This window comes from Rhamphochromis longiceps, linkage group LG18, assembly GCF_057381845.1.
Source record: "Rhamphochromis longiceps isolate RC_006_pf linkage group LG18, R_longiceps_female_GT1.1, whole genome shotgun sequence".
In the NCBI taxonomy this organism is placed as follows: domain Eukaryota; kingdom Metazoa; phylum Chordata; class Actinopteri; order Cichliformes; family Cichlidae; genus Rhamphochromis; species Rhamphochromis longiceps.
In genome coordinates, this window is record NC_140574.1 from 2,001,165 (window position 1) to 2,021,604 (window position 20,440).

Sequence of the window (20,440 nt, forward strand, 5' to 3'; positions counted from 1 at the left end):
TATCTTTACGAAGATCGAGAGTTTTAAGACTTTTGATGACACATTTCGACCCGAGGCTCATTGTGTAGAGTTGGCTGACGGAAGGCGGAGCAGAGGAGCTGCAAAGCGGCGAGGAGATGCTGAGATAAGTATGATTGACAGTAAAGGACGCAGTCACAAGGTAACATTGAAACAAGCACTCTACATTCCATCGTTTCCACAGGACATTTTGTCAGTAAAAGCAGCTACTAGTAACGGAGCCACTGTGGTTTTCAAACACGGGGACAGTTTTCTTAAACATGTTGATGGAACAAAATTCCCTATATATGAACACGAGAGACTGTTCTTTATAAACACTGTGCAAGAGTTTGAAGAGAAATGTAATGGATGTTTTGATATGCAAACGTGGCATGAAATTCTAGGACACTGTAATTATGAGGATGTTCAAAATCTGCAAAATGTCGTTGATGGAATGGAAATTAAGGGTAAAATCAACAAAAACATGCAATGTGAAGCCTGTATACAAGGGAAGTTTACTCAAACTAGGAACCGAGAACCAGATGAAAAGGCCAGGGCAGCATTAGAGTTGGTACATACGGATTTAGCTGGTCCGATTACGCCAAACTCTAAAGAAGGGTTTAAGTATGTTTTGTCGTTTGTTGATGATTATTCAGGTGCAACATTTGTATATAATCTGAAAAGCAAAAGTGATACAACTCAAGCAACTGAAAGATTTATTGCAGAGGTGGCGCCATATGGGAAAATCAAGTGCTTTCGTTCTGATAATGGAACTGAATTTACAAGCAGACAGTTCAGAGATTTATTAAGTAGACACGGCATTAGGCAGGAAACTTCGGCGCCATATTCGCCTCATCAAAACGGAACAGCAGAGAGGAACTGGCGTACACTTTTTGACATGGCGAGATGCATGTTAGTTGAGAGCGACTTGCCAAAGTCTTTATGGCCATATGCAGTACAAACCGCGGGAGTGATTCGGAACCGATGTTTTAACAAACGCACAGGTCAGACAGCGTATAAGATGTTAACTGGAAAAAGACCTGATCTTTCTAGAATGAAAAAATTCGGATCATTGTGCTATGCTTATAAACAAAATAGGGGAAAGCTGGATCCAAGATGCGACAAAGGTGTTTTCTTGGGATATGACAAAAATAGTCCAGCATATTTGATTTATTTCCCAAAAACCGGGAAAGTTGAAAAGCACAGATTGATAAAAATACTAAATCCCGCGACAATGGATCAACAAACACAGAGTGATCAGATGTATGAAGATGAGGTTTATGAATCCAGAAAAGATGGTGAACCCAAACAGACGAAGGATGAGGATATTCCAGATGGTAGTGAAAGCAGTCAAACTGAGTCCGAGGTTAAAACTGATGATAAAGTAGATGCTGGAGCTACACGTTATCCATCCAGAATCAGAAAGAGACCTGATTATTTGAGTGATTATATCACGGATGTGAAAGAGTGTGAAAATGAACAGATGCAAACCAGTGTTGATTATTGCTACAGATTGTTGTGTGAAATACCCACATCATTTAGCGAAGCTATTGTGTCAAGTGAGTCAAAAGAATGGGAAAGAGCGATGAATGAAGAAATTCAATCCCTTAAGGAGAATGACACATTTACTTTAACCACCTTACCAGAGGGTAAGAAAGCAGTGGGGGGTAAATGGGTTTATGCCGTTAAAAAGAACTCAGACGGATCAGACAGATATAAAGCTCGATTTGTGGCTAAAGGTTTTAGTCAAACAAAAGGAGTTGATTATGAGGAGACTTTTTCACCGACTGCTAACTTATCGAGTGTGAGAGTTTTGATGCAGAAAGTGGTTCAGGATGATATGTTGGTTCACCAGATGGATGTAAAAACCGCCTATCTACACGCACCAATAAATGAAGAAATATATATACAACAACCAGAAGGTTTTGAGACAGAATCAAGTGAGACTAATAAACTGGTGTACAGATTAAAGAAATCACTTTATGGGCTGAAGCAATCGGGTCGTAACTGGAACCAAACCTTACATGACTATTTAAGCAGTTGTGGATTTAGACAAAATATTGCTGATCATTGTGTGTATTCAAAAGAAACTGAAAGTGAAAAAGTAATCATCATAGTGTGGGTGGATGATTTACTCATTGCAGCTAACAATGAAAATGTGCTTTCAGGCGTGAAAGAAATGCTCTCTTCTAAATTCCAAATGAAAGATCTGGGGAAACTTAACCATTTTCTAGGAATAGATTTTATTCAAGAAAAAGAATGTGTCAGAATGTCACAGAAAATATATATTGAGAACATTTTAAAGAGATTTAACATGCAAAACTGTAAGCCAAGGTTAACACCCTGTGAACAGAAATGGACTCATTCTGATAAATCCGAGACATTACCAGATGTGAGGAGATATCGTGAAGCGGTAGGATGTCTTATTTATCTGAGCTATTGTACGCGACCTGATTTAAGCTATGTTGTCAGCAAACTGTCACAACATTTCAATGCGCCAACTGTTGATGATTGGACAGCAGTGAAACATGTTCTGAGGTATCTAAAAGGTAGTCGAGGAAAAGAACTGTGCTTTAGGAAATGTTCAAGTGGAAAACTAGGTCTACAAGCATACAGTGATGCAGATTGGGCATCCGATGTTTCTGATAGACGCAGTATGACAGGTTATTATGTAAGCCTAAATGAAAATGGTCCTTTGATATCATGGAAAACCAAAAAGCAGACAACTACAGCACTATCAACTTGTGAAGCCGAATACATGGCATTAGCAGCAACAGTTCAGGAATGTATGTATTTGACTTATTTGATTCAAGATCTTGATGAGTTTGAGTATGAAATACCTATGATATTGGAGGACAATCAGGGAACAATCGCTTTGTCAAAAGATCCAGTGAACAGACAAAGATGTAAACACATTGATGTGAAATATCATTTTATAAGGTCAGCTGTACATGAAAGGAAAGTGCTCATTGATTACTGAACAACTGAGTCAATGGTAGCAGATATGATGACGAAACCAGTTTCAAAGTCTAAGTTAGAAAAATTCTCTGTATTTGTGTTTGGAATGTAAGATGTTTTTTCCGGAGGATTGTTTTTCCCCAACCTGTGTACAAGTGGGGGTGTTGGATTGTGTGTCCACAGGTGTTTGTACTTTGCGTCGTAATAAAATGACGGTAAAAGGCTCCGCCCACTTCCCATCCAGGTCTTACCATGCAACGACTCTGTGAATGCACTGGAGAAGTGTAGTGGGAGAGTCCTCCGTCAGGAATGAGATATGTGTGTCGACTTTTTATTCTCCCTTAAGATTATCGTGCCATAACGCTGCCCAGAGCAGCTCTGCTAGTTAGCAGTGTTACATATAAGCCTCTACACTAATATTTGGTGGATATTACCACTGTGTGGCTGTAACTGCAGCCATCACGTCCTCAGATCAGAGGATACTGACCTAAGGCTGATCTCCAAAAGTTGATTCTGTTCATCTGGACGTCTTCAGCTGGAGAAACGTTTCGTCACTCATCCAGGTGACTTCTTCAGTCTCAGCTGACTGCAGGTTTCCCCAACCTTATAAACAGCACATTTGCATTGAAATTAGCTACTGAAGGGGAGGTCAGCTCCATCATGATTATGCAAATTCTCCAACTTTTGGAGATTTACTTAGGTGGATGAGAATGCATCAAGACTAAGACCCTGTACACCATGAGAAATGACAGCTGGACAAGAGAAAACACAAAGGAGCTTCTTCATTAGTTAAACCTGACAGTAAATATAATGATTTCCTGGTTCTTTGTGTGGTTATATTTGCTACTTCCAAGTGAGAGATGAAGAACTCTGGTTGTTTTCTTGGATATTGTTAAAACGAGAAGAATTGTTGCTCTCAGCTTGTCTGGAGAGTAACAGTGCTGCCTCTAAACTGGACTCTTCTTTGTTTCGTCACAGCTGACAAACTCTGTAACTTCATGATCTAGGATGATCATGAAGGTACAGCGCAGTCAGAAACACACTGACAGCATCTCTCAAACAAAGAGAACCTGATCAAAGATCACTCACAGCTCGAGTTTCATTCATTCATTATTGTTTGTATAGTTTTTTGTTTGTTTATCAAATCTTACTGGGCATCCTTACCCTTAATCTCACCTCTCTTCTTCCTCTGCTATCCTTCTTACATCTTTCTCTCAGTCACATCACACAGCAGCTGGACCTTTATCTGGCAGACACAAACATGAGTGTTTGCTGACATTCGTTGAGCAGAAACGTTAGAAAATGTTCTTCCCTTCATGCTCATTCCTCGTCAAGATGCTGAAGTCCTGACTCAAAATTTATATCAAATTTATGCTGTAAATAACACACATTTTTAACATATAATTTAATATTTACCTGTTTCATGTTTTTGTGTGATAAGCAATCTTGGTCAAGTTACTTGAAAAAAGTAATCAGTAACTAATTACTGATTACTTCCCCAAAAAGGTAATCCTGTTACTTTACAGATTACTTATTTTCAAAAGTAATTAATTACTTAGTTACTTTTTAAAAACACAATTTACAGCCTGAAGAGGTGATAAAGTGATAGATCTTTCACACAGTGAACAGCAGACGCTAATGTTTTTGTCACTTTTTACAGAATCTAACTCAAAGTAAGGTCAGTACTTCCACGCTTTAAACGCTTTTACTAGTCCCTAACAACCCCAAAGCGCTTTACACATCCACCTTACTTAAAAAAAGTAATCGGATTACAGTAACGCATTACTGCCCATCTTTGATGATAAGTGATTACACCAATAGGATTTTCATTATCTGTTATTGTTTCCTTTATTTGGGTTCAGATCAGTGTGAAGTTTGAAGACACACTCTTTATTTTCTTGTTTGTTTTGTTTTTGAGTCATAAAGAAATAACAAAAAAGCTGTATAACAATGACCCCAGGAAGTGTTTCAGTGGGAGAAAAGTTTTGTCACTAATTCAGGTAACTCGTTCAGTCTTAGCTGACTGCAGGCTTCCAGCCAATAAACTGTACCTTTGCACAGCGACTGACACCAGCAGCGTCAGGAAAGCGATTCCGCTCCCTGAAGACCAACACAGAGAGACTGAGGAGGAGCTTCTTCCCGCAGGCGATACGGTCTCTCAATCACACCACCACACAGTACTGACCCACACATATGGTTCTTACACACACACTGGACATTCTGGACATTGTTTTCACTTCATCACTTAAATCACTTTAAGCATATTTGCACTGCACAAGACATAATGTGGATTGCACAACACTGGTCACTATATTCTTCATTTCCAGTTAATACTTGTACAGCTGCTGTTATTGTGTATATATTTATTTATATTTCTTCATACATTCTTATATAGTTCTATATTGTGTATTTTGTTGTACAGTTATTTTATTTAACTTTAATTTATATATTTTATCTTATTCTTTCCCAGTTAAATTTACCCTTCATTCTAATTTGTGTTGTACAGTTATTTCATTTTTAACCTTAATTTATATTTTATTCCTTCCTAGTTAAATTTACCCTTTTTAATTTTTCATATTTATTTCCTATCTTATTCATAGCCTTTTCCTTTTTTTTTTCTTTAGGTCACGATCAGTTGTCTAAGCATTTCACTGCATATCGTACTATGTATGACTGTGTACGTGACAAATAAAATTTGAATTTGAATTTAAATTTGAATTTGACCAGCAACGAGCTGTGAGGTCAGTTTCATGATCATTAATATGCAAACAGTCTTCACCATTGATCAGTGGTGATGGCAGGGAGAATGCATCAAGACATGTACAATAATGTCATTATTATTATTATTATTATTATTATTATTATTATTACTACTACTACTACTACTAAGCAAAGAAAGCAAGCAGACAGATGTATTTATATGTGAGTGTTGTCACTGATTGGAGTCGTGCAAAAACCAGTATTAGTGAATTATAACATTATTTCAGCCAAACAGACCCAAAAATAATTTAATGCCAAACTTTAAAATAGAGGGCTGGACATCTATTCATGGTAGTCATGGTAACGGTTTGTGTTGTGGGTAAAACGGTCACTGAACCCGGAGGAACCACGAAGGCAGACCTGCTGGTGAGATTTGTGGGTCCGTCTGCTGTGTCGTCACTTTGTGATTGAAATCACTGTTCAGATCAAACATGAAGTTTTCTGTGAGAGCGATGTGACAACAGCGGAACGAAAGTTAGCCGCCCTCCACCGCCGGAACTTCCCTATGTGACACCAGGCGGAAGTAAACAGGAAAAAGCTGAAGTAGCCTTAACTTTCCACAGGTGTCGGGGTCAGTAAAGTTCGAAGGTAGCAGAGTGTATAGTTGTGTGTGAGCCGCGGCAGCAACGATGCCTTCAGTTCAGTATCTGAGAGAGTTCATCAACGAGCGACTAACTGCTGCTGCTGAACAAATATTCTTGGAGTTTGAAAAAACGATCGTCCAGTACGAGGAAGAGATCGACCGTCAGCGCAGACTGCTGGATATCACCTGGAAACCCCAAATCAAGCTGCACAGGACAGGTGAGTGTCCCTCTGGTGGGCTGGATTCAGTCACACAAACCGATGTTCTTCCGTGGACCACAAACAGCGCACTTTGACCTTCAGTGGGCCGGTGTTCCAGATCTACTGGCGTTTAGATCAACTGGCGTTGGTCGAACAGATGTGTGGCATTCTTGCGTTTCAGGAGCTGCTACCGACAAACCAGCAAAAAAACACCAAATGTGTCATCTGTGACACTTGTGAGGTTGTCTCAAACACACTCCGTCAGTCTTGATGCTGTTGAACAACAAAATGTTTAAAAATGTGGCGAGTTTACCTGGTGATATCCTCACGCGCGACGCGATCGCGAAAACAGCAAACAAGTAACACCACGCCGATGTTGTTCACAGGACAGCAAGAGTAAAGATCGGGAGACTCTTGTCGTCGTCATCGTTCCACTCGCACGGTTTGTTTCTCCGGTTTCAGCGTTTTTGCTTCACAACTACAGCGAGCAGTTTACTTTGTGCACTAACATGGACTCGAGTCAACCAGCGCCACCTCTGGCCACGTGCCACAGCCTACAGCCAGATCAACCTGTGATACACATCTGCACCACGTTTGAATTCGTGTCATGCACATTTGTACCTTTCAATTGTGTGTTTGTGCGTCATGCAAATAAACCTTTGAAATGAATGAAATGATATCATATATTCCTTATTGGCCTACATTTGTACAAAATTCCAAATTATATACACAAAGTCATAGACATCACCACTCCAATTGGTCATCATGATTTTGATATTCTCTTTTTCCATAACAATGAAATACGCCTTGGACAAATATGACACATCAATATTTCATTAGTGTTGTCACATCACATCCTGTAAGCAGAGTCTGTCTGTGTCTTTTACCTGGAAATTAATATTTCCAGCCAATATAGGCAACCCATCAACATGGCTGGAGTTATATACAGTCTGTATAAGTGTGGTTAATCCAATGAAGATTTGTAAGGAGACGGCAGTTACTGTGAATTCACAGCAGTTACACAGTGATTAGTAATAAACAGCCAGTGAGAGTGAGTGGATTTAAGAAAGTCAGTGACTCAGGTGTGTCGCTTGGTTTGTCATCTGTTTGTGAGACTGGAGGAGACGTAGAAATCTTTTGTTTTAAATCTTAGTTAGGAAGGTTCCTGTTTGAAAACAAGCACGTTTTGTGAGAAATGCAAGAAGTACATCTGCAGAAAGCACACAGTTACATTCTGTCCATCATGTGGACAAAATTGAAAATGTTGAGCATTGAAAAACTGAGAACGTTGGGCAAGTTCAACAGAAATGTGTTTGTAAGAACGAAAAACCAAACTGTTCCTAAAATAGTTATGGAAAGTCTAACTGTTGTATGTCTGTGTTCTACATGTTTATCTGATGGGAAATAAAGGTGCTATTGTTTTATTGCAGTTTTTGGATAATTCTGAGTGGATTTACACAGTACGGGTCAAAATGACCTGCAACAAAATCAATGTCACTTTTTTGTTCTTCAACATAATACAAGGGTTCATTTCCAAAACTTGCTTATGATCTTCAATTTGTAGCAGATCCACTATCACACAGCAGCTGGAGCAGTTTCAAATGGAGGTCAGTCCACTGCTACCACAGCCCACTACTAGATTAACTTGTGACACATCTACACCTGCTGCTATGATGAGTAGAGGCTGAGTGGCTGCACTTACCCCTGGTACATCCAAATCTACCCACAAACATGTTGAAAGATGCAATGGCAGCAATGTGGATTGTCAACACTGAAAACAATCAGTAAGCACAGACAACAGGGATCATTTGTTTCTGTTTATTTAGCACCCACAACATTTGTAGTCGCCTTCTGCACAGGGGACGTCCACACACACTGTGTGGTACCACTTTCCACAGAAGGTGCATTCAGTCTGCAAGATTGAATGAGATTGTCAGAGTCATTGTCTGACTGTTTATTACTAATCACCTGCTGTACATTCACAGTAACTGCCATCTCCTTACACATGTTTCTTAGATTGACCACACTTATACAGACTGTATATCACAACCAACTCTAACATGTTTGTTCGCAGAGAAAAGACACAGACAGACTACGCTAACGACATGTGATGTTACAACACTAGTGAAATGTTAGTGTCATTTCATTCATTTCAAAGGTTTATTTGCATGACGCACAAACAGACACAATTGAAAGGTACAAATGTGCATGACACGAATTCAAACGTGGTGCAGATGTGTGTCACAGGTTGATCTGGCTGTAGGCTGTGGCACGTGGCCAGAGGTGGCGCTGGTTGACTCGAGTCCATGTTAGTGCACAAAGTAAACTGCACGCTGTAGTTGTGAAGCAAAAACGCTGAAACCGGAGAAATAAACCGTGCGAGGGGAACGATGACGACGACAAGAGTCTCCCGATCGTTTACTCTTGCTGTCCTGTGAACAACATCGGCGTGGTGTTAGTGGTTTGCTGTTTTCGCGATCGCGTCGCGCGTGAGGACATCACCAGGTAAACTCGCCACATTTTTAAACATTTTGTTGTTCAACAGCATCAAGACTGACGGAGTGTGTTTGAGACAACCTCACAAGTGTCACAGGTGACACATTTGGTGTTTTTTTGCTGGTTTGTCGGTAGCAGCTCCTGAAACGCAAGAATGCCACACATCTGTTCGACCAACGCCAGTTGATCTAAACGCCAGTAGATCTGGAACACCGGACCGGTGAGCGTCCTCCTGCCCCTGGAAAGTTTAACTACGCATTTAATCCGCATATGAGAGAAAAAACAAAGAAGCCCAGTTTTAACCGCGTGTCTGCTTTTCTGCTGAGGTCTGTCAGCTCAACTCTTTGTCGTGTAAAGTTGTAGAAAAGCTTCTGGTTGCTCTTTGTCCGGACTGTGTCGTCATTATGAAGCAGGAGAGTTTCATTCATTTCATTCGTATCCCAGCTACCACAGGAGAGGTACACCCTGGGCAGGCCGTTTAGCATCACCAGTTAACCTAACCCCACTAAGTGCACGTGTTTGGACTGGGAGGGATCCAGAGAACCCACTCAAACACGGGGAGAACATGCTAACTCCACACAGGGCCGTGAGCAGGGGGTGGATTCAAACTCAGGAGCGTCTTGCTGTGAGGCAACAGTGCTACCCACCACAGCACCGTGCTGCCCTGGATCACAGTCAGTGTGTTTCTGCTGTGGATTGTTGGATGCACTCAAAGTGTCCAATCACAGTTTGTGTCTGTGACGTAAATGCTGACCAATCAGAAGGAGTTTCTCTGTTCTGTGTTGTACATCAGTGGCTGTGTTTTGGGGTTTGTTTTAAAGACATTGGTGCTTAAGTTTTAATCGTATGTACTGACACACTCACTCATTTAGCTGAGACAACAACAGCGCCTCCTTCCTGCTCCGTCCACACAGGAGAACACATGACCTTTTCGCTCTCTTTTCCAAAACACTTTCTGGTATGACGGAATATTTGCTCCAGGAGAAATTTTCCCTCTTTCCAGCAAACCTCCTCCTTCTCTCTCCTCTGTACAGATACACAATATGTACTATACACAAACCCTTCCTGAGAGTTTCCCTCAGCATGTCAGCTGTGCTTTCCAGTCGTCTGGGAACTCTTCCCTGCCACTCGGAGTCCGTCTCAGCTCCTCCTGAGCTCGGAGCAGCTTCCACCATTTATTCCCTTCCTCTGTCTTCTCTCACTTCCTCTTATTGATTTCCAAAGTTATCTTGCAGACTTCCATCTGATGCCCCCAGCTATGTCTCCTTCAGATTTCACCTTCTGTATAAGATGGAGTTCACCTGTGTGCACCTTCCTGCAGTCTCATACATCCCTCTGTGTTCCTCCCTCTTGTTAAAGTTCAACACAACCTTTTCTATCCTTTCTTTAAAGGCACTCCTACCCAGCGCCTCCTCATCACCTCTCCTCCCTTCACTTACATGTTTGTTGAACTCTCTCTCCCCCTGCAGACACTCAGTACTGCTTCATCCAACTTACTCCAGAATTCCTCTTCTTCTTCTACATAACCAACCCGTGTTATCCACATGTGTACATTGTGCAGTATAGACACACTATAAGCGACTCAGAGGCCTTTTTTCAGCACGCGTGTATTCTCTGTTTTGGCTTTTCTCCGTGTAGTAACTTTGAAAGCTTGTGTGTGTGTGTCGGAGTATTTGCCTTTTTATAATATTATTTATTTCTTTTTTGTGTCCTTTTCTACTTCCAGACCTCCCACTGCGACTCCTCTGCAGAGAGGAGGAGGTTCTCCCTGAGCAGCAGCTCTGGGACCAGGAGAGGAGCTCCAGTGTGGAGCAGGAGGAACCAGAAGCTCCACAGATTAAAGAGCAACAGGAGGAACTGTGCAGCAGTCAGGAGGGAGAGCAGCTGGGACTGGAGGAGGAGACGGATACCTTTACGGTGACTGCTACTTACGAGGAAAGTGACCTCAGTAACGCCACTCACTCTGACTCCAGTGTGTTTGTTGGGACTGAATCCAGAGAAGCATTCAAAGTTTTAAATAATTCTACCCAGATCGAGAAAGACATCAACCATCAGCCCAGAGAGCTGGACGTCACCACCAGTGCTGAGACAGATGTGCACAGAACAGGTGAGTCTCACTCTGATGGTCTGGTCCTAATCAGAGCCCTGTTACACAATTTATGATGCAGCTGCAGTTATTTTTCAGAGAGAAATACCATGAAGTATTGTTATAATTAAAGAGTTTCAGCATTAGACTCAAAGTATGTATAAAACGAGTGGATCCATGTCAGCTGCAAACCTACGAGTGTTGTTTGGTTAATGTTGTTGGCTTGGTGCTTAAAGACATGCTTTTGTTGTCATTCAGTGTACAGCAAGTGTACAAGGCACACAGTTTCATTACAGTTGGCTCGACACAGGATGAAAATATAGAAAAGCTCTAGTACATATAGTAAGATGTGTATATATGACGTCAGTGAGAGTTACAATCGGTCTAAAGACTTTAGACCGTTTGTAACTCTCAGTGATCGTTTGATTTATGGACCTGCAGCGCAGTTTGAGCGCAGACACGGCTGGTGACGTCAGACTTAAAGACCGGATTACATTTGCACTCAGTAACCTTCCTGTTCTTTCAGAATATAAACAGAATAAATCCACCAACAAAGCCTCATTTAAACTGGTGGAGACGTGTTAGCTGTTAGTCTGCATTGATAAAATAGACAGCAGTTATTTGAGACCTTCAACAATCTCTTGTAGAGTGATTCCAGTCACACTGTAGCTGTCTTCCGGGTCAAACGATCACTGCGGCGTCACAGAGTTACAAACTGTCTAAATCCTTTAATCTTTAATAAAATAATCAGTGTGGCTGCTCTATCAGCTGTAACAGTTAAGTTTAACATTCAGGCATCCACGAAAACAGAATTTATGAAGTTTAACCAAGTTCGAAGTTAGCAGGGAGTTAGCTCGCTAGTTTCCACCTAAAGATGATACAGCATGTTCATTACCCCGAACATGATTAAAGGAACAATGTATTTCACTGCTTTTCTTTTTCTGGGCTCCTATTGTCCCTGCAGACCTCCCACAGCAGCAGCTCAGGAACCAGGACAGGAGCTCCAGATTGGACCAGGAGGAACCAGAACCTCCACAGATTAAAGAGCAACAGGAGGAACTGTGCAGCAGTCAGGAGGGAGAGCAGCTGGGACTGGAGGAGGAGACGGATACCTTTACGGTGACTGCTACTTACGAGGAAAGCGACCTCAGTAACGCCACTCACTCTGACTCCAGTGTGTTTGTTGGGACTGAATCCAGAGAAGCATTCAAAGTTTTAAATAATTCTACCCAGATCGAGAAAGACATCAACCATCAGCCCAGAGAGCTGGACGTCACCACCAGTGCTGAGACAGATGTGCACAGAACAGGTGAGTCTCACTCTGATGGTCTGGTCCTAATCAGAGCCCTGTTACACAATTTATGATGCAGCTGCAGTTATTTTTCAGAGAGAAATACCATGAAGTATTGTTATAATTAAAGAGTTTCAGCATTAGACTCAAAGTATGTATAAAACGAGTGGATCCATGTCAGCTGCAAACCTACGAGTGTTGTTTGGTTAATGTTGTTGGCTTGGTGCTTAAAGACATGCTTTTGTTGTCATTCAGTGTACAGCAAGTGTACAAGGCACACAGTTTCATTACAGTTGGCGCGACACAGGATGAAAATATAGAAAAGCTCTAGTACATATAGTAAGATGTGTATATATGACGTCAGTGAGAGTTACAATCGGTCTAAAGACTTTAGACCGATTGTAACTCTCAGTGATCGTTTGATTTATGGACCTGCAGCGCAGTTTGAGCGCAGACACGGCTGGTGACGTCAGACTTAAAGACCGGATTACATTTGCACTCAGTAACCTTCCTGTTCTTTCAGAATATAAACAGAATAAATCCACCAACAAAGCCTCATTTAAACTGGTGGAGACGTGTTAGCTGTTAGTCTGCATTGATAAAATAGACAGCAGTTATTTGAGACCTTCAACAATCTCTTGTAGAGTGATTCCAGTCAGACTGTAGCTGTCTTCCGGGTCAAACGATCACTGCGGCGTCACAGAGTTACAAACTGTCTAAATCCTTTAATCTTTAATAAAATAATCAGTGTGGCTGCTCTATCAGCTGTAACAGTTAAGTTTAACATTCAGGCATCCACGAAAACAGAATTTATGAAGTTTAACCGAGTTCGAAGTTAGCAGGGAGTTAGCTCGCTAGTTTCCACCTAAAGATGATACAGCATGTTCATTACCCCGAACATGATTAAAGGAACAATGTATTTCACTGCTTTTCTTTTTCTGGGCTCCTATTGTCCCTGCAGACCTCCCACAGCAGCAGCTCAGGAACCAGGACAGGAGCTCCAGATTGGACCAGGGGGAACCAGAACCTCCACAGCGCACAGAGGAACAGAACAAACTCTGCAGCAGTCAGGAGGGAGAGCAGTCCGTAGTGACAGAGACGAAAACTTCTACGGTGACTCCTGCTCACAGCAAAAGTGACCACAGTGAATCAGAAGCAAACCGTGACCAGCTCCTCACTCACGGCTCTGCTGCAGCTGAGAGCCGAGATCAGGAAGGAGGGAAGAAGGGCGATTCAGACTCTGGAAATCCAGAGTCAAAACTTCATGTAAACAGAAGTCAGAGCAACAATTCTGAAGAATTCCCACCATCAGCGAGTCGGTGTAACACTGACACGGGTCGAAAATCTCTCCAGTGTGACATTTGTGGAAAGTCTTTTAAGAAAAAGTGCCAAATGAAGGAGCATTACAAAATCCACACAGGTGAGAAACCATTCACCTGTAATACATGTGAGAAAAGTTTTGCTCAGAAGAGCACTTTGCTGCGCCACATGACTGTCCACACAGGAGAGAGGTTGTTTTCCTGCCACATATGTGGCAAAACTTTTAGGCAACGCGGGAATCTGATGATCCACCTGAGAATCCACACCGGTGAGAGGCCGTATTCCTGCACAATGTGTGAAAAGACTTTCAGTCAGAGTAGTCATTTGTTGGGCCACATGCGAAGCCACAGAGGAGAGAAGCTGCACCAGTGCGATCACTGTGGGAAATGTTTTTCCGAATCATCGTCACTTAAATTACACAAAGTGATCCACACAGGAGAGAGGCCTCATTCTTGCCAGTTATGTGAGAAAACGTTCATTAAACGCAGTAACCTGCTGCGCCACATGAGAACGCACACAGGAGAGAAACCGTATGTTTGCGAGACCTGCGGGGAAAGATTTACTCTGTCAACATCGCTAAAAAGCCACAACGCGATCCACACGGGAGAGAAGCCGTATCACTGTAAAACCTGTGGGAAAATGTTCCGCCAGAGTCATCATTTGTTGTTTCACATGAAAACACACAACCAGCAGAAGCTGCAGTGCTGAAAGTTTTGTGGAGAAAACAAGTATCTACCAACAACTATTTTGATGTTGTCACGTGTAAAACTGTGTTCTTCATTTGATTTTGATTTTCCGTTCTGCGATGAAGCTTTGTTTCTCTAATGCAGGGTTTCTTTTCACAGTGAGTACCACCACATAAAATATATGGCTCTTAAATTACCAGCCTTTGACCAACATTAGAGTACAGTAGTATACACCTATTAAACACCACATGCAGTTTCTTATATGAATGTTATTTATTAGAACTGTCATAAACAGGATGTGACAGGTGACAATAACAACTGTACTGCATTAAAACATTCTCAGCAGGTGGGATATCCAATCTTTAAGTGATGACGTATGAACAAACTACTCTGCATTTATTAAGGCTGTTGTGTTTTTAACATGTGTCACCAGTGGTACGCATACCACATTTTAAGAACCACTGCCCTAATGAAAACATAACGCGTCTTTTAGAATATATTACATGTTAGATTCCTTTTCCTTTTGGAGAAAGCCATGTTTAAAGTCTTCTTGCTGTGGTTGGTTGGATGCACTGAGAACCTGTCTGACTGACCAGCAGGACTGAGTTCATCCATCTTCTGCTGCTGGGTTTGGGACAGTAGCCTGAGCAGAGAAGCTCAGACCTCCTTCGGGGGAACACTCAGGTATTCCCAAGTCAGGCGAGAGGTGTAATTGTTCTGGATCTGCCTCGGGGCCGCATCCTGTGATTTTGTTCTTTCATTTATTTATTTTTTATCGTAATTTCTTGTTTTGGGAGATTTCTTTGACACTCTGGAAAAGGACTTTAACTTTTCTAATAGCATTATATCGACCTCTCAGAGATTCCAGTTATTTGTACGTTCAACACGTTTTCAGTGATTTTCTCCAGCAGCTTTTGGATCATTTTCTGACATTTTAAATTTATAATGGTGGTGTAAATATTGAAGTGGAGAAGTAGTTTTTCACCTGGTGTCATCCATCTGCAGTTTTCGAACAGCAGCTGTAACAGTCACACAAACCTTTTCATCGTTACTTTGGTTTCTGTGTGCGTCTGAGTGTCATTTAAACCAGCAGGTATGAGACAATCTCTCACTGATAGAAATGTGTGTTCTTGTTTTTCCGTCTCGTGGTTATTTGTGAATTGTGGGTTCAGATTTTGGAGCGTTGAAAGTGTCAAAGAATTTAATTTCTTTAAAACAGCTTTAATTTTTCCTTTTTCTTCTTTTTTTTTTAACTGTTTGAGTTTTAAAGGAGACATGAACAAACTGTAGATGTTCAAAGCTGTTAGAAACATTTTGTTATAAATAAAGGGTTTTTTCTTCTAACAGTTCTGTGCTTCCACAGCAGCTCTGTCTCTGTCTCTGATCTTTACTGCTTCATTTCTCTGTTGTCTTTGTCATCAGTCCAATGACACAAGAATCAGAGGTTTAACAGTGTGTGGCTCCCTCTAGTGGATGTTGTGGAGTATTCTGTTGTCTTTGCTCCAAAGGTTTTTGTGCAGAGTTTTGCTGTTTCCTGTCACTGTGGGCCGCAGAGCACAGTAGTACACAGCAGAGTCAGACAGCTGAAGCTTCTGGATCTTCAGAGGAACTGATGTCTTGTTGAGTTCAGCATCAAATCTGTCCTTCGGGAACTCTTGAGCGTTTTCAGTTCCAGAAGCATCTCGCCGTAAAACATATTTCGGATAGTCGTTCACGTCCTGTTTGTACCAGAACAAATATGGAAATGCAGAAGTTGTTTCGTATTTGCAGTAAAGTGTAACTGTGTCTCCTTCAGCAGCAATGACATCTCCTTGTTCCTGGATCACTTTGTCTTCTCCTTTACACTCTGAGGAAGAACAGAACATGCAGAGGAAGAGATGGATCAATAAACATGATTAAAAACTCACCATTAATCAGACTCACACATTTATTTAAGCAGAGGAAACATGTTGATGTTTGTATCTCACCAAAGAAAAGAGCAGCAAGAATAATCCACAGCCAATGTTCCATCTGTACAACAAGGTTTAAATCAACAGGAGAAACTAGCTGATGTTCAACATTCAGTCTGAGAATTGTTCTCTTCACAGCAGCACTTATTATTGACACAATGGTTGAACACAGTGCAGAAGGAGAGCCCCGCCTACTGGATGATGTCGCCCTCTGTCTCCTCTTTGAGTCTCACTTCTCTCACTTCCTCTTCCTCCTGGTTCACAGACTGTTAGCAGCAGTTGAATCACTGTGAGGAGGGAGGATGGAGCACTTTGCACTGTGTGCAAGGACAACGAGCCAAATGTTCTCCATCACTCAGCTAAAAGTGAGACTCAGAGTCAGATATGTTTCCAGATTAGATGAGCTATAAATGTGGAGACACCAGAAGAATTTCCAGAACCTGACTCCTGGTGTTTATATATATATATATATATATATGTGTGTGTGTGTGTGTGTGTGTGTGTGTGTGTGTGTGTGTGTGTGTGTGTGTGTGTGTGTGTATATATATACACACACACACATATATATGGTTTATTGTTTAGCATGCCTTTAACATTATGAATCCATGTTTCACAAAGCCAGTACACAGCAATTACAACACAATACATGAAGAGAGACTTAAAAACTAGCAATAAAAAGTAAAATAAGTTATTTGTATTTGTGTGTGTGGAGCAGCAGATTTGCAAACAAGCTGGTAGATTTGAATTGACTGAAGGATTAAACTCTGTGGTGAAACAGCGTGTGACGCCTGTCGGTTCAAATGTCCATCAAAGAAATTTAAAAAAAAAAATCTTCCTAATTTGTCTTTTTAATCATAAAAGAAAAATAGAAAATGGAACCAGCTGGGCCAAATGGACAATGACTTCTAATATGCACTTAAATATTGTAACCAAGTTACCAAGTCTGATCACCAAACCAAGCAATGATACAAAACAGTAAAACAGATTCAATCAAACCTTTATTTAAAAAAAGGTTCATCATTTCACATGAAACATTAAAAACTTTCAATCTCCTTAAAACGTGCAGCTGTTGTTGGATCTTTTTCACTGTAGCATCAAGATGTGACTCAAAGGACAGAGCATGATCGAGAACAAACTTACTTCCAACTGTCCACCAGTTCAATGGCTGCACTGTTTACTACTGTTAGTGCAGGATGGGGGGATGTCCTCCTGGAGTCAGTTACCAGGTCCTCAGTTTTCAAGGTGTTGATCTTTAAGAATGACCGATCGCACCAAGAAACAAACTCATCCACAACAGGCCTATGGGAATATTCTTCACCATGACTGTGTCATCCACATATTTAATGAAATGCCTGTTAGGCTGTGTACTCCGACAGTCATTGGTGTACAAAATATACAGTAGGGGAGAGAGACAACATCCCTGTGGTGAACCAAAAGAATTCAGCTGATTGGAAAAACAGCCGTTTACTCTCACACGCTGACATCTGTTAGTTAAAAAGTCTGAACCTACACAATGGGATGTTTCTGCCTCGCGCCATACCTGGTTCCATAACATTCTTTGTGTTTCATTTTCATTCATGTTTCATTTACTGAAGCTCAGCTCTTCTATGTTGTTTGTTTTATTAAATGTGAAGGACTTTAACCTCCTAAGACCCGAACTCTTCCACAGCAGCGTTTTTAATTTCTCTTTGATATTTGGGCTGATTGGGACCTGATGAATGTAAAAACAAAGAATTACCAGATTTTTTTAAACCTGATTTTTGTTTCTAAGAAAAATCAGAGCCACATATGAGGATATTTGTTTAAAATGTCGATAGAACAGTGGCAGTATAACGTCCTCGTAAGTGGATATCAGGCCCTTGTAGAGCAAAATTGAGTATTTTGGTTTAAATAACCCAAAATGTGATGTCCACATATGTGGACGCCAGGTCCTAGGACTTTAAAGATGTGATCATCACAAACTTATCATTTTCATTTTTCAAAGGCTAAAAATCACATCATCAGCTCCTTTAATCAGCAGCTCACTGATAAGGTTTTTAGAAACCTGGATGGAAACAATAGTACCATCTGTGACCCACTTAATGAACAAATATAATGAACAACTGGATAATTAATTCAGGCAGAGTTTATTTCAAAACTTTAATTTCCAACAAATGAAAACAGCAAGGTGATGGAGATCATCCGGGACCCTCAGAAAACCTCAGTCCACCCAGTCAGAGAAGCACAGCAGTCATAGATCCTGCTGCTGCCTCTGAAGTAAAAAACACAGATAAAAGCAAAATACAATAAACAGGCTGACTTTTATTTTTTTTACTTTTCTCCTTTATAATGAGCAGAAATAACTCGTTCAGTACCAGTGGAATTTTAGCTAATTTGATTGTGGTCTCTAACTCTCTGCTGGTTTATTTATTTATTTCTGATTTTGGTGGAAATTTGACCGGATACACTCTGCATGGACCCTCACAGCAACGGAGAAAAACAGAAACTGAAAACTTATGGTGGTTATAAAAGTGTTTGGGGATCAAGAGAAACAGACACGTTCGAGCATTACGAAGCGGAACGAAAACGCAACTCTCCTCTTCTGCCGGAACTTCACCGTGTGGCACCAGGCGGAAGTAAACGGGGGAGAGACGCTAATCTTTTTTTCAGCAGGAGGTCGGTTGTGTCGTGTTGTGTTGTGTGAGCTGAGTGTGTGAGCTGAGTGTGTGAGCCGCGGCAGCAACGATGCCTTCAGTTCAGTATCTGAGAGAGTTCATCAACGAGCGACTAACTGCTGCTGCTGAACAAATATTCTTGGAGTTTGAAAAAACGATCGTCCAGTACGAGGAAGAGATCGACCGTCAGCGCAGACTGCTGGATATCACCTGGAAACCCCAAATCAAGCTGCACAGGACAGGTGAGTCTGTGACGTTTGTTCTGTAGCGATTTTTCGGGCAAAATAAATCCACAGTGTGAGTTACAGTGGTATCAATATAATCAACCAGCGCCAAAATGGACACATAAGACGATCAAAAGAGCAATTTTTAATTTCAGTTCAATGTATATGGCGCTAAATAACAGCAACCGCATCAAGACACTTTATACTGTAAGGCAAAGACTCTACAGTAGTGCAGAAAAAACTCCAGCAATCAGATGACGCCCTGTGACCATGCTGGTGAATGAATGTTAGGGGCCTCCAAGTTCTTAAATCTTTTTAGAGCCCTTCTTCAATTCAATTTAATTCCCTTTTATTTATACAGCGCCAAATCACAACAAAAGTTGCCTCAAGGCGCTTTATATTGTACAGTAGATACAGAGAAAAACCCAACAATCATATGACCCCCTGAGCAAGCACTTTGGCGACAGTGGGAAGGAAAAACTCCCTTTTAACAGGAAGAAACCTCCAGCAGAAACAGGCTCAGGGAGGGGCGGGGCCATCTGCAGACCAGTGAGGAGTGAGGAGAGGAAGACAGGACAAAGACATGCTGTGGAAGAGAGGCAGAGATTAATAACTAATGATTCAATGCAGAGAGGTCTATTAACACACAGTGAGTAAGAAAGGTGACTGGAAAGGAAAAACTCAATGCATCATGGGAATCCCCCGGCAGCCTACGTCTATTGCAGCATAACTAAGGGAGGATTCAGGGTCACCTGGTCCAGCCCTAACTATATGCTTTAGCAAAAAGGAAAGTTTGAAGCCTAATCTTGAAAGTAGAGATAGTGTCTGTCTCCTGAATCCAAACTGGAAGCTGGTTCCACAGAAGAGGGGCCTGAAAACTGAAGGCTCTGCCTCCCATTCTACTTTTAAATACTCTAGGAACAACAAGTAGGCCTGCAGAGCGAGAGCGAAGTGCTCTAATAGGGTGATATGGTACTACAAGGTCATTAAGATAAGATGGGGCCTGATTATTTAAGACCTTGTATGTGAGGAGCAGGATTTTGAATTCTGGATTTAACAGGAAGCCAAAACAGGAGAAATCTGCTCTCTCTTTCTAGTCCCTGTCAGGACTCTTGCTGCAGCATTTTGGATTAGCTGAAGGCTTTTCAGGGAGTTTTTTGGACATCCTGATAATAATGAATTGCAGTCGTCCAGCCTGAATTAAGAAGCAGAAAGTTAGCGGCCATCCAGGTCTTT

At 41.4% G+C, this 20,440-nt stretch overlaps 2 protein-coding genes across 2 annotated transcripts in view; both read left to right on the forward strand.

Moving 5' to 3' along the window:
• The window catches only part of LOC146647369 (uncharacterized), a 151,868-nt gene extending 136,126 nt beyond the window's left edge, over positions 1-15,742 (forward strand). Inside the window, exons 2-5 of the mRNA XM_085388859.1 lie at positions 6,311-6,516; positions 10,721-11,101; positions 12,045-12,389; positions 13,333-15,742. Coding sequence (XP_085244985.1) covers positions 6,345-6,516; positions 10,721-11,101; positions 12,045-12,389; positions 13,333-14,399 — 1,965 coding nt within the window. The 5' untranslated portion in view covers positions 6,311-6,344 and the 3' untranslated portion in view covers positions 14,400-15,742. The remainder of the gene's footprint in view (positions 1-6,310; positions 6,517-10,720; positions 11,102-12,044; positions 12,390-13,332) is intronic.
• Positions 1-20,440, forward strand: part of LOC146647373 (uncharacterized) — a 117,198-nt gene that overhangs the window by 93,532 nt on the left and 3,226 nt on the right. Inside the window, exon 2 of the mRNA XM_085388908.1 lies at positions 18,982-19,222. Within this exon, the coding sequence (XP_085245034.1) occupies positions 19,051-19,222 (172 nt within the window). The 5' untranslated portion in view covers positions 18,982-19,050. The remainder of the gene's footprint in view (positions 1-18,981; positions 19,223-20,440) is intronic.